A 13,315-nucleotide genomic window follows, 5' to 3' on the forward strand; every position below is an offset into this window, starting at 1 on the left:
ACACACACGCACACACACAGTTTACTGTGGCAGGAGGGCAGCCTGGCCCCTTGTCCAGGGTGTGCAATCGGCCCCTCACCACCCCCTGCTCTGGCCTTGCACTCCACCCCTGCTCCTGTGCTGTGGCCCATCCCCCACCCTGTGGCCAGAGGGACCCGTTAAAACCCCAGTGGGCTCATGACACTCCCTCCCGAAGTCGCTAGTGGGTCCCCTCTCACTCAGGATGAAAGGCTAAGGGTCCCGACAGTTTGTGAAGTATGTACTCCGACTGTGCGCTCCCTTCTGGCTCCGCCTCAGCCACACCCACCTCCTGCTTCCCAGAGACAGTAGGCCAGTGGTTCTCAAGTAGGAGGGAGTGTGCCCCTCCCCAGGTGTCACTTGTCACAGTGGGTGGGGGCTGCTGCTAGAAGCTAGTGGGCAGATACCGACGGCCCTGCTGACCACCCTGCAACGCACAGCATGGCCCCGACAACAAAGACTTCTCCAGTCCCCAACATCAATAGTGCTGAGGTGGAGGAACCTTGGTCTAGGTACACTCCTGCCTCAGGACCTTTGTACTTGCTGTCCCTACCGCCTAGCAAGCTCTTCTTCCAGACACGTGCAAGGCTCATTCCTTCCCTTTTTGAGGGCCTCACCACACATGCCCCGCCCTTGATGTCATACCCTTACCCTGATTTCTCATTTGTATGCCCCCATCACGTCGGCCCCAAGAAAGCAGGGCCCTCAAGTGTTTCCTTCACTCTGTCCCCAGCGCCTACAGCAGGGCCGGGCACACAGCAAGCGCTGAATACATACTACGAAGGGAGGGAATGACAATCGATATAAACACTGCCCACGATGTTTCCTTTGTTCTGCCACAGAGGACCACCCCCCCCAAACTGGGGGCTGCAGGTGTCAGTGAGCTGGGGACTAACAGAGGAGAGAGAGGAGCAGACAGGCTGCCGGGGCTGGGGTGGGGGCGCCCCTCGGCTAGGCCTCCCTGGGTGTCATCTTGGCCGGGGTGGGGAGCAGGGGGTGGCTCCTCCCTGACCAGGGAGGCTGACTGACTGTCCCGCCGTCCGCAGGAGTCTCGCTCTCCCCACACTCTCTGCCGGGGCCCCCCCCGCCGATCCCTTGGCCACACGGCACCGTCAAGCCCACCCTGCAGCCCCCGGCGGGAGGCCAGCACCGGCTCTGCCGCAGAAACTGCCCGTAGCCTCTCGCGCCCTCCTCCGGTCCACGGGACGCCGGGCTGTACCTGTGCAGGCAGGGGCTGCCTCCTCGGGACCAGGCGAAGGTGCCGTCGTGCACGCTGACGCAGGTGTCCCCAGCAGCTGGGGGGAACCAGACAGCCCGTGCGTGGGGAGTCCCATCACACAACGGGGCCCCACTTTATTTCCCAGCCGGACGAACACGTCGTCGTGTTTATCCCCTTGCACTTCCCGCACGGGGGCGAGGACCTGGGCTGCTAGAGCGTTCGCGCCCGTAACCCGGAGCGACGCACCGTCACTGGGCATGGGTACCGCTGAGTGACCGCAGTGTCACCATGCCCGTTTCCATGCTACATGGCTGATGACCTCGTGTGCACGTGTCATCCTGTCACTGGAAGCCCCAGCTGGGACCCTGGCATTTGGTCAGCACCCCTCCCCCGCTCCCGCCGAACCCCGCACTCACAGCATCTGGAGGGACTCGAGTCCACAGCCCCAGGGTCAACTTCTTCCAGGCAGAGGAAGGCGGCCAGACGGTCCAGGGACACACGGGCCTGGGGAAACCAAAGCCCCAGGTCACTGGGGTCCAAAGGGCAAAAAAACGAACCCAGGCTTCAGGCGTCTGGTGCCTTGGGATGTGGAAGAGCTTCAGGTCGACCAAGTCTGAGGCGTTTGCAAAGCTCTAGCACGAGGCTTCCCAGGTCACGGCAAACTGCACATGGATGGTGATGATGATGGTGACGACTTCCCGTCTCCTCACCTCTGATTAACATCACAGGGACAAGGGGACTGCCCTCTGCACATCAGACCCGGGAAGAAGAGGGTGGCTTTTCCAAGGGAGTCATCAGATCACTATTGGAAATGGTTCCAGACTCTCTGCACCCAGGGGAGCCCTCTCTGCTCACAGCCCTAAAACCATCTCTGGAGACTAAAGGGGCGGCCATTTAAATAGGGACACCTCAGGGCGCCTGGGTGGCTCAGTCAGCTAAGGGTCCAACTTCGGCTCAGGACATGATCTCGTGGCTCGTGAGACCAAGCCTCGCATCAGGCTCTGTGCTGACAGTGCAGAGCCTGCTTGGGATTCTGTCTCCCTCGCTCTCTGCCCATCTCCAGCTCGCACTTTCTCTCTGTCTCAGAAATAAATAAAATCGTCGAAAAAATTTAAATAGGGACGCCTCAGCCAGGCAACGTGCTCTCCTTTCTACCACACCAAGGCGGCAAGGTGTGAGCGGAGGCAGGGAAGGGACTAGAAATCAAAGTGCTTTGTAGGAGACAGGAGGGCAATCCTTGTATCGCCTGCCTCCCCCTCCCTCCTCTCTCCCTGCCCTGTCGGTCCATGGTCCTCCCCTCTGCGGGCGGTGTGGCGATGCACAGAGTCAGGGCGCTGCCTGCTTCGCCCCTGCAGGGCTCCACCCAGACGGCCCCCCGGCCCCCGCCCCGGCCGCCTCACCCGGACCACAGAGTCGATGGAGAAGGGCAGGAAGCCCTGAGCCTTGTTGAGGATATTGAGAACCACGAGAGTCACAAACGCTTTCTCGGCATCCATGGCATTCTCCTCGGCCACCAGCGTATGGATGGCAAACACCACCAGCGCGACCTGGGGACGCACGGGCGGTGACGATGAGCCGAGGGCAGGGCCTGGGAACCTGGGGAGGTGTGGCATCTCCGGGGGCCTGTGTGGCCAAGCCCGCCATGTTGGAATGTTCCCGTCCACCGGGTTCTCACCCTAAATTCTGCTACCCGCCCCCAGGCCGCACCCCCTGGTTCACAAAGCTGTTTCCCTGAAAACATGAGTGTATTAGTGAGCAGGGTTGTGTGTGCAGCCCCTGTACCAGGAGAAGCTCTTGGTCCCAGGCATCTGGGGACACTGCAGCGTTCGACTGGGAAGCATTTGGGAGGTTTAGGCTTGGGTGGGATTGCGGTTCTAGAAATTCTTGGAGACAACCCTGAAGCTGCGCGAATCAGCAGCACTTGAGAGCCTTGGGAGTTGGTGGCATTTGTGGTTCTAGATGTCACTAGAGGTAGTTCAGTCCTAGGTGTCACTCGGTGGTGATATGATGGTCACTTGGTGTGCTGACCACTCTACACCGTGGCCACTTAATGTGACAGTCAACTCGGTGTGATGGTCACTTATGGTCATTCCATGACGGTCATTCGGTGTGACGGTCACTCTGTAATGGCCACTTAGTGTGACAGTCATTCGGTGTGATGGTCACTCAGTGCGATGGTCACTTATGGTCACTCGGTGTGATGGTCACTCGGTGTGATGGCCACTTAGTGTGATGGTCACTCGGTGTGACTGTTACTCGGTATGATGGTCATTCTACGCGGTAGTGACTCAGCGATCCTATCTGGGGAGCTCTTATGGTTGTGAGCGATGCTACGTGTGGTTCTCAGGGTTGACTGTGTCAGTGACTCCAGATGGTCCCAGGGGCAGCCTAATCCTTCTGGAAACAAGTGATTAAGGCCCACCTGCCTCAGCCTTGAATGTCTGCTGAGGAGTGTGGATTATTCACTTATGCAGCAGTGAGTCACTGCAAGTCTGTGTGCCGCCCCGCACGATGAAGTCACGGCCGGCCGTGCACGAGGAAGGCTGATCCGGCAGCAGTGTGTGAGATCACGGGGGACACGACAGGTACCGGGCCCAGTGTGGGCAGTGGGGGGCGGGGGGGCACTATGGCCATCCGACAGCCGGCATCAGTGTGGACGGGGTTCTCCCTCTGCAGGCACTGTGCCCAGTGTGGGCAGCGGGGGGCGGGGAGGAGGCACTACGGCCATCCGACAGCCGGCATCGGTGTGGATGGGGTTCTCCCTCTGAGGAACCTGCATGCCAGAAGCAGCAACAACAGTTCCAGATGCTGGAACCTTCTACAGGAGAATGGGAGACCTTATCAGCCACTACCGCCTTCAGGATTAGCTCACTCAGCATGAAGCAAGGATCCCTGGCTGGGAAGGATCCAGGAAAGGTATGTTTGGATGGACAGCGTGGTCTGCAAAGAAAGGCTCCCGGATCCGGGGCGTCGGGGGGCTCTGCCTGCCTCGTCCCTTCCCCAGGACTCCCTCCCTCCATCTGTGCTCTACAGAGAGGTCAGAGTGAGCTCACCAGAAACGTGGACACTCGGAAGGACACGAGAGACACAGAGAAGAGAAGGCTGGAGGTCCTCAGGGCGCCCAGCTCCCGGCCCCGGATGTGCAGCACTCTTTCTAGAAAGGCTTCCTCCCAGCCGTGGGACTTGACCATCTTCACATTCCTGATGATGCAGCTGGTGAGCCGTGCCCTAGAGTCTTTCTGCCTCATGTGCTCTTCCTGGTACCGGAGGGAAGAAGAGGGGAGAGGTCAGGGAAACATCTAGAATTCTCCTTCCCCCAAACCATCACACCCCACCTTCAGCAAAGGCGGTTGATTCCACAGCAGGTCCCAGGCTGTCTGCCTCTCAGTATCCCTGTCCCCACAGTCCTGGCCCAAGCCACGGTCATCTTGCACCTGGACCACCGCAGGCAAGGCGCCTTCTCCCTCCCGCCCCCGAGCTTCTGCCCTCATTGTGGGCGAGATGATGCACCATCACAGAGGGACAGAGGGAATCTTCCAAACACCAGGGAGGAGGTGGGGGAGGCGGAGCCCCGGCTCGGCCTGGGTGCGGTGCCACAGGGAAGGCTTCCTGGAGGCGGGAGCGACCGTGAGCTCTGATGAGGAGGTGCTGAGTGTGCAAATAGGTGGGTGAGGTGGACGAGGAAGATGGAGGGGACAGCACGATCCAGAGACGGGTAGTGTGGTCAGAGAGGGTGGGGGGGGGCTGCGAAGGGTGGGAGGCAGGCTGGACCACGTTGGGCCTAGGCAGGCAGGCAGAAGAGTCTGGGGGCCACCGTGTTCCACCGAGGAGGGGCGCTGTCACAGGGGCAGGTGTGGAGAATGTCTCAGGGGAGGCCATACAGGCGAGGAGACACAGTCTACGTGTGACCTACCTTCCTCCCTCCCTCCGTCCTCCCGAGTAACAAGCACTGTTCTAGATGCTGAGACTGCATCAGTGCATGGTCCCTGCTGCTGGGAAGCTTGCAGTCTAACGAGAGTGAGCGCCAGGGGCATCTGGCGAGCGGCACGGAAGCAAACGGGCAGGCCAAGTTGACCAGCAGGTGCATATGGAGAGGGGGGGGCGTGCCACTGTCACCAGGGCTCTGTGAGGGGGGAGACAGGGATGTCTGGGGGGTAAAGGAGNGGGGCCACCCGGCTCTGACTCTCGGGGAAATGCGAGCCACTGTGGTTCTGAGCAGAGAGGGGTGACGAGGGCAGGAGCGGGGAGCCAGCGAGGGCGGGACGGGGCAACATTCTGGGCGCATCCGCTGAGGGATGGCGTGCGAGAACGAGAGGCGTCCAGGCTGACCCATGGTTGCCGTGTGGCCCAAATGCCGGAGCAGCCGTCCACTGGGACGGGGCAGCGGGCGGAAGGCAGAGCTCCGAGTGGCCGGGAAGGCTCGCGCCTCCAGGTCCTCCCTCCCCTCCTCATCTCCCCGCACCCGCACCGACAGACCCGTGACGTGCAGACCCCCCTCCCGGCTTCCCGCCCAGTGTGTCCCTTCGCCCAAATGCCAAACCTGATGCTGTTTCCTCTTCTTGGTGATGAAGAAATTCAGAGGGAGGAGGCTCAGGAAGACAGCGATGGCAGTGAGGGCAGAGGGTCCTAGAAGCTGGAGACAGAGAGGGTGGGAGGTCACAGGCCACCTCCGGGAGCCCAGCTGAACACACCAAGGGGTGTGAGGGCTCGCGTCCTAAGGCAGGGTATCCCAGGGAAGCTGACGGGGGCAGCCAGCGGCCTCGTGCTGAGGGTACTCATGCTTCTAGAGAGTGCACGCCTGGCCCCAGCGGTGAAGTCAGGTCTCCGGAATCAGGGTCTGAGTTCAAATCCTGCCCCTGGCACTGAATGGTGTGGCCTCGGGCAAACTACTTAACCTCCGTAAGCTGCAGCGTCCTCATCTGTGAAAGGGAAATCCAGCCCTGCCCGTCACCTAGAATAAGTGCCCGGGTCATAAATCATTAACCTAGTCTTCATCTCACCCCGACAAGGTTGCCAGATTTAGCCAAAAAACGTACAGGATGCCCAGGCAAATCTGAATTTCAGATGAAACAGCAAATGACTTTTTAGTATAAGTATATCCCATGCTATATTTGGGATATACTTATACTAAGAAATTATTCGGTTTCTCTAAAATTCATATTTAACTGGACGTCCTGTATTTTGTCTGGCAGCCCTATCCCTCCACATCCCCAGCTTTGTGACTTTGGGACAGTTACGTTCCCTTTGGCTTTGGTTGCGTGCTCTCTCTCTCTCTGTATATATTAATTTTTCGGGAGAGCACAAGCAGGGGAAGGGCAGAGGGGGGACGGAGGATCCAAAGTGGGGTCTGTGCTGCCAGGCTGACAGCACAGAGCCCATTGTGGGGTTGGAACTCAAGAACCGTTAGATCATGACCGGGGCCGAAGGCAGAGGCTTAACCGGCTGAGCCATCCAGGTGCCGCAGCTTTGGTTTCTCTGTCCAGAAACTGTGGAGTTAGGGGTGCAGTAAGTGATTTCTAAGTGGTTGTGAATGAGATTCCTCCCAAGTCATTTGGGCCCAGTCTCTAGGCAAACCCCACCCCTCTTCGGTCTGTGGCCCTCAGGTTCCCCTCTCCGCTTTCAAGAACGTGATTTTGTAATCTTGAAGACAGAGCAAGCCAGTTGGTTTCATTTACGCAGCAATCACGCCACCCAGTGGCCAAGTGGGAGAAGTGCCCAGAAGGCAAACGCCTGCCCTTGGCCAGCGTTGGGAAAATACTCAAAAGACAGGTGAAGGGAAGGTCAGAAGTTCGCTGGCAAAAATAGTATCATTTGGAAAGAAGTGCTACAGATGCTAAGTGTGGCAACTTCAATGTCCGCTCTCCCCTTACGCAGGATTTCAGCGCGACCTTCTGATGTTAGGGGCCGTCCACCGAGCGGCCAGGAAGGTGATGGGGGGGTCCTCTGCAGATTTGCTTGGGTCAGAGGTCTGCCTGCTCTGCATTTTCCCAGGTGTCCTTTGTCCCCCTCTCCCTTCCTAACAACAGCAACTAATATCTCTGTACTGCGTGTCAGGTAATGTTTGAAGTGCCTGATGTGTGCCCACTGCCTGCGGGGTCCTGGCTACAAGGCAGCGGGTCAGAAAGGGCCCTGGCCCCGTGCCCCATAGGGCAGGGGTGGGGCGGTGGGGGTAGATGTACAGAAGCCGAGATGACACCCACTGGATGGTACTGGGGAGTGTTCACGCTCGCCCGCAGTCGATATGCCCCTGATGCACCTGCCGAGGGCCTGTGACCTATGGCACACCTGCCAGAGGTAGACAAAGCAGATGGCGATCCAGATGGCTGGCAGCCACAGCCCGTTGAGGTAGATGATGCTCTCGGTCAGCCGCTGCACATCCACGGACACCAGGTTGACCACGTCGCCCACTGCGCTGGCTTTTCTGGAGGCGCTGGACAGGACCAGGACCTGGGTGGGGCAGAGGGCTGAGACCCGAGCCAGAGGGAAGGGCGGGATGGGTGGGGGGCGAAGGCAGGGAGGCGCACGAGGCAGGGAGGCCCAAAGCACCGGCAGAGCTAGAGCACAGCTACCTGGGAGGTCTGGGGTCTAAGCTGGCCTGCCCTTGCTGGCAGAGACGGGTCTCCTTGCTATCCAGCCTCAGTTCACTCATCTGTAAAGTGGGCTAGTAAGTCTCCTAGGCCAACCTCCCAGGGCCGTTGTGAGAATTTGGAGAGATGACAAAAGAGAAAATGCTCTGAAACCCCTAAAGCACTGCTATGATAAGTGAGTAGCATGGTGTGTAAAACCCGTGGGTTTACGATGACAAGGGTGGTCATCTGCTGAGTGCCAGCTGTGTCCCAGGCACTGCACGAAATGAGCAGGGTCATCGTTTTCTGTGGTGGGGCCCATCCCACCCCGAGATGGGGTAGGCACTGCCACATTTCATTCAACCCACAGTGCTATGGATGGAACATTCTGCTTTTGTGTCACTAAGGAAAAAAAAAATAGGTACAATTAAATTAAGACACATGATATATGTCTTGATTTCAGAAGGGTTAAGAAAAAAGTGAGACTTGGGGCACCTGGGTGGCTCAGTCGGTTAAATGTCCAACTTCGGCTCAGGTCATGATCTCACAGTTCGTGGGTTCGAGCCCTGCGTCGGGCTCTGTGCTGACAGCCAGCTCAGAGCCTGGAGCCTGCTTCAGATTCTGTATCTCCCTCTCTCTCTGATCCTCCCCTGCTCATGCTGTCTCTCTCTCTCTCTCTCTCAGAAATAAATAAAACATTTAAAAAATTTTTTTAAAAAAAGTGAGACTAGAATCAATGAAATGCAGAATGGCTAACCCCATTTTACAGCCAAGGAAACTGAGGCACAGAGAAGTTGACCAACTTATGCAAAGCTGAAGGGCCTTATAAAGGACTAGGCCAAGTTTGGAATCCACAGTGACCAAGGCGAGGCATGAGCTAGACAGGGTGTTAGATCAGTCCCTGAAGGCATGTGCCCCCCACACACCAACCTGGTTCTCTGGCAGCCCCAGATGTGTCCCGGCCCTGGGGTCACAGTGGACCCCTTCCAGCTTGTATGAGTGCTAAGTTCTATTTGTCATGGTCTCTGCTGAGTGGGTGAGGGAAGAAGTAAGGGGGTAGGGGAGTGAGCCAGGAAGGACTGAGTAGACAAGAGCCCCTGCACCAAAAGAAGCTCAAGGCTATGGCTTCCCATCAGGTACTCCTGCTCCACTGATGGAACTCTCAGCCCAGATGAACTTACCAAGGGTCAGGGGTCATTATTACCACAAGCAGTGTTGCCTGATGATGTAGCTGACAGTCCACCTCCATCTGGTTTCCACACAGCCCCAAGATTAGCTCTTTACCCTCATGGGGGATGAGTGGAGGGTGGGTACATGAAAAGAAATGGAAACGGTATCCAGGTAGGAGGAACAGCAAGTGCAAGGGCCCTGAGGTAGAAGGTTGTCTGGTATGTTTGTGGCTGGAGTGGGCTGAGCAAGAGAGCAGGTGTGTGTTGTTATGGAGTTGGAGAGGTCCCCGGGTCGGATCACTCAAGGTCTTATGAAAATAACCAAGAAGGTGAGAGTGGCTACAAATGAGCAAAGTAATGAATGAGGGCATTTTCAGGCGCAGATGATATGATGTGACCCTTCTGGGCTAGAATGTTTAATATAAATTGAGAAGAAATGGAGAGATGGGAAAGACCCACACCTCTCACCCAGAGCTCACCTTCCTGTACACCAGGCCAGTGATGGCCGTTCGCAGCCTCATCTGCAGCACCTTGAGTCTGTACATGTACTGCTGCTCCCATACTGTTTGCAGGAAGGCAGAGAGGAACATCAGCACCGTGAGGAGATACCCCTTCCAGGCCGGGGTCGTGGGATTCCCAATAAACTCTAGGAAGAGGCTGTTGAGAGAGGGAGCGTCCAAGTGGTAAGAGAAGGCAGCCGTGGCTGTTACTTTTGCCTGAGCCTGGCAAGGTGTGCAGGGTCAGACAGTGTGGTTGATATGTTTGCCAAAATGCAAGTTACTTCTCCTACCGTCCACACTCATTTTATTTTTTTTTTAATTAAAAACAATATTTATTTATTTTTTGAGAGAGAGAGAGAGAGACGGCATGAGCAGGGGAGGGTCAGAGGGAGAGGGAGATACAGAATCTGAAGACAGGCTCCAGGCTCTGAGCTGTCAGCACAGAGCCCAATGTGGGGCTCGAACCCACAAACCATGAGATCATGACCTGAGCCAAAGTCAGATGCTTAACCGACTGAGCCACCCAGGCGCCCCTCTTTTTTTTTTTTTAAGTTTATTTTGAGAGAGAAAGAGAATGAGAGTACAAGCACATGAGCAAGGAAGGGGCAGAGAGAGAGAAAATCCCAGGCAGGCTCTACTCTTTCAGCACAGAGCTCGACGCCGGGCTCGATCCCACGAACTGTGAGATCGTGACCTGTGTTGAGATCAGAAGTCAGACGCTTTACCGGCTGAGCCACCCAGGCGCCCCCCTCCATACCCATTTTCAGCGTGATGGCTGCTCCTTTGACCTAGAGGGGAGTATTTTATCTCCACCTGTTATGGGCTGAACTGTGTCCCCACAAAATCTCTATGTTAAATCCCAATTCCCAGTACTTTAGAATGCACCTGTATTTGGAGATTGGGCCTTTCGAGGGGAGATTTAGTTAAAATAAGGCCATCAGGGTGGAACCCTAATCCCATTTGACTGGTGTCCTCCTAAGAGCAAGTCTACACACACAGGGAGATACTACAGACACCACACACACACACGGGAAAGACGATGTGAGGGCACAGCACGTCCGAGAGAGGCCTCAGATAACATCGGTCTTGATCTTGGACCTCCAGCCTCCAGAACTGTGAGGAAATGAACTTCTGCTGTCTAAGCCTGTAATACTTGGTTATGGTATCCGCAGCAAATGTATACACCATCCCCTGAATCGGGGCTGGCCGTACAACCAGCTTTGGCCCAGAAAACTCAGTGGAGGGAAAACTGTGCCAGCTCCAAGCTCGAGGCCTCGGGAGAAGATGGCCCTTTTGCTCTGTGTCTTCGAGCCCTGCCAAGCGGCCGCGTGAACGAGCCGGAGCTAGCACCGTGGGCCACATGGAGCAGAGACAAGCTGTCCCAGCTGAGACCTTCTCAGCCCTGCCAGACCCCAGCCAGCTTCACACACCGCTGGCCGCAGACAGGTGGGTGAACCCGACTGAGGGAAGAAGAACTGCCAGCCGAGCACAGCCCAAACTGCTGACCCGCATTACCACGAGCTAAAGAAGTGGTTGGAAGCCCCTCGCTTTTGGGTTGTTTTGTTACACAGCAAAAGCTGACTGATACAGTCAGAGTAGAATTCATTCATCTTCTCTCCCTGAGGTTAGTCGCTTTCTCAGTATTGTTTCCCTTCCTCAGTACCCTTTTCACCCACTCTCCGGTGGCCTGGGCACTCCAGAGGACTAGGCAGAGGAAGAAAGAGAGCTGATGCCCGCCGACTCTAGAACTTCCCATTAAGGAAGGGACCGCCAGCCTTAGCAAGGCACCCAAGGCCTGGACCCACCTGAGGAGTTTGGGGACAGCAAACCTGAAGACATCAGAGATGATGATGCAGAGGGTCCCCAGGAGGAAGGAGGAACGGAACATCTGCCACATGGCCCTCAGCAGCGGGCCCCTCTGGCTCCCTTCTGGCTGCAGGAGGACCTCCACCTCCGGGGCCTCCCCGCCACACCTGTCTTTCTTTTTAGCTGCTCTCGCCTTGGCGTGCCTTAAGGGAGAGGAGAAAATGGCTCTGGGTCATTGCCAGGGACTGAATATTTGTTTCCGGTCNTCATGTTGAAATCTAACCCCCAGGGTGATGGTATTTTGGGGGAGGTGAGGCGGTCTCGGGGGTAGGGCAGACGGCTCCCTCCTGTCCCCACGTGAGAACACCGGGGAGACACGGCCACCGGGAACCGGGAGACAGAACCTGTGGGGGCTCTGGTCCTGGAGTGCCCAGCCTCCAGCACTGTGAGAACTGACTGACTGTGGTTTGGAAGCCACTCAGCCTCCAGTATCTTGTTACAGGCGCCTGAACGGACCGAGATGGTCCGTTTACATCTTCCCAGAGGGGGCAGAGGAGCCTCCGGAAGGACCAGGCGCTACGGGACCGTTTTCCCAGCCAGGGGGATGAGCGGACAGGCATCCCGCCTTGCTCCCTCAGCTGTTTTTTGTCCCCCAGAGGACCCCTCTATGAGACAACGGGGCAGGGGCGGGGCAGGGCAGGAGGGCAGCCGTAAGGCGTTACGGGTGGTGATGGGAAGGCACACACACTGAGCACCTACTATGTGCCAGGCACTCCTCAGTCCTCTGGAGACGCTGGCAAGCTAGGTGTTAACCCCACTTCACAGATGGGGAAATGAAGGTTTAGAATGAACTTGTCCAAGGCCACATGGCTGAGAAGTTGAAGACCTGGGATTTGATCCCAGCTCCTTGCCTTTAGAGCCCAGGCATTCTGTGAGCCATGAAAGCAGCTCCCCTTTTCCCGTGCACGCCTGGCTAGCCCTTAGGTGGTTTAGAGCTGGTCTAGGACCAGTTTAGAATCACAGCTGATGTCCATGGGCCCAGCATTCCTGGTCTGGATGAAACCTCAGACAGAAGCCAGAGGGAAGGTGGGGAGTGGGAGAGCCAGCCAGACAGGTCCTCAGCTGCTGACAGTCTGGGTGCTGTGTGGCCTTGGGCAGACAACTGCCTTCTCTGTGCCTCTGTGTCCTCACATGTGCAAGGATGGGGCTGGTCGCACTCTTTGAGTTTCTTCCAGCTCTGACAACCTCTGGCTTTATCAGTAATTGCAGCCTGTTTACAGAGCCGGGAGCTGGGGCCAGGCCCTGGGATCAGCCCTGTGCACACACCAGTTTGTTGATTTTTCTTGACTTCCCTGCCTGGTGGGCATCGTGGGCTCCCATTTTCCCTAGGAGAAGATTGAGGCTCTGAAAGGTGGTGACAGCTGCTCAAGGTCACACAGTGAGGACAGAGCAGGGCTCTGAGACCGGATCTCGATTCGTGGTTCACATAGTACCTCTTTGTGAGCCTCCCTCACAAAAATTTTTGGAATGAAGGGGGAAAAAAACAACCTTGGTGAACATTGGTGGCCAGACCTTTGCTAACAAGCCAAGGCCTTGCCCCTTGACCGTGGTCTGGCATGTTTGATTTGGCATCTCTGAAGGGTCTGTCGCTCAGCTGGGCATGGCTTGCTCCTCACAAACATTTTGGCATTTGGGTCTCCGATGCTGAAGAGATGTCACCTTCTCGTCACCTGGCCACCCCTCCCCATCAGAGCCCATTGAGTAATTCATGGCCTGCAAAGCCATGCTCACTCTCCCCCATATCACCGTTATGTACTGATCTCGTCAGCGCTCCAGGGGGCAGGCTTCGCCGGGACTTCCCCCCATATTCCGCTCCTGAATGTAGTAGGCACTCGATAAATACTTGCCAAATGAATGGAAACAAACAGATGTGTGATGTGTGTAAAGGGCCTGACAGGAGTGCCTGGTGCATAAAGTTGTAAAGGTTTGTGGAAGGAAGGAAGGATGGAAAGATGGAGGGAGGGGGGAAGGAAGGAG

At 56.7% G+C, this 13,315-nt stretch overlaps 1 protein-coding gene across 1 annotated transcript in view; it reads right to left on the reverse strand.

Annotated features, from left to right (window-relative positions):
- ABCC6 (ATP binding cassette subfamily C member 6) overlaps window positions 1-13,315 on the reverse strand; it is a 47,698-nt gene that overhangs the window by 20,880 nt on the left and 13,503 nt on the right. The window contains exons 8-15 of the mRNA XM_077773249.1: window positions 11,278-11,481; window positions 9,452-9,629; window positions 7,523-7,684; window positions 5,778-5,870; window positions 4,291-4,494; window positions 2,638-2,784; window positions 1,654-1,741; window positions 1,238-1,313 (exon numbers count right to left, since the gene is read on the reverse strand). Coding sequence (XP_077629375.1) covers window positions 1,238-1,313; window positions 1,654-1,741; window positions 2,638-2,784; window positions 4,291-4,494; window positions 5,778-5,870; window positions 7,523-7,684; window positions 9,452-9,629; window positions 11,278-11,481 — 1,152 coding nt within the window. The remainder of the gene's footprint in view (window positions 1-1,237; window positions 1,314-1,653; window positions 1,742-2,637; window positions 2,785-4,290; window positions 4,495-5,777; window positions 5,871-7,522; window positions 7,685-9,451; window positions 9,630-11,277; window positions 11,482-13,315) is intronic.

Source organism: Crocuta crocuta, unplaced genomic scaffold, assembly GCF_008692635.1.
Source record: "Crocuta crocuta isolate KB4526 unplaced genomic scaffold, BGI_CrCroc_1.0 scaffold16, whole genome shotgun sequence".
Classification (NCBI taxonomy): Eukaryota; Metazoa; Chordata; class Mammalia; order Carnivora; family Hyaenidae; genus Crocuta; species Crocuta crocuta.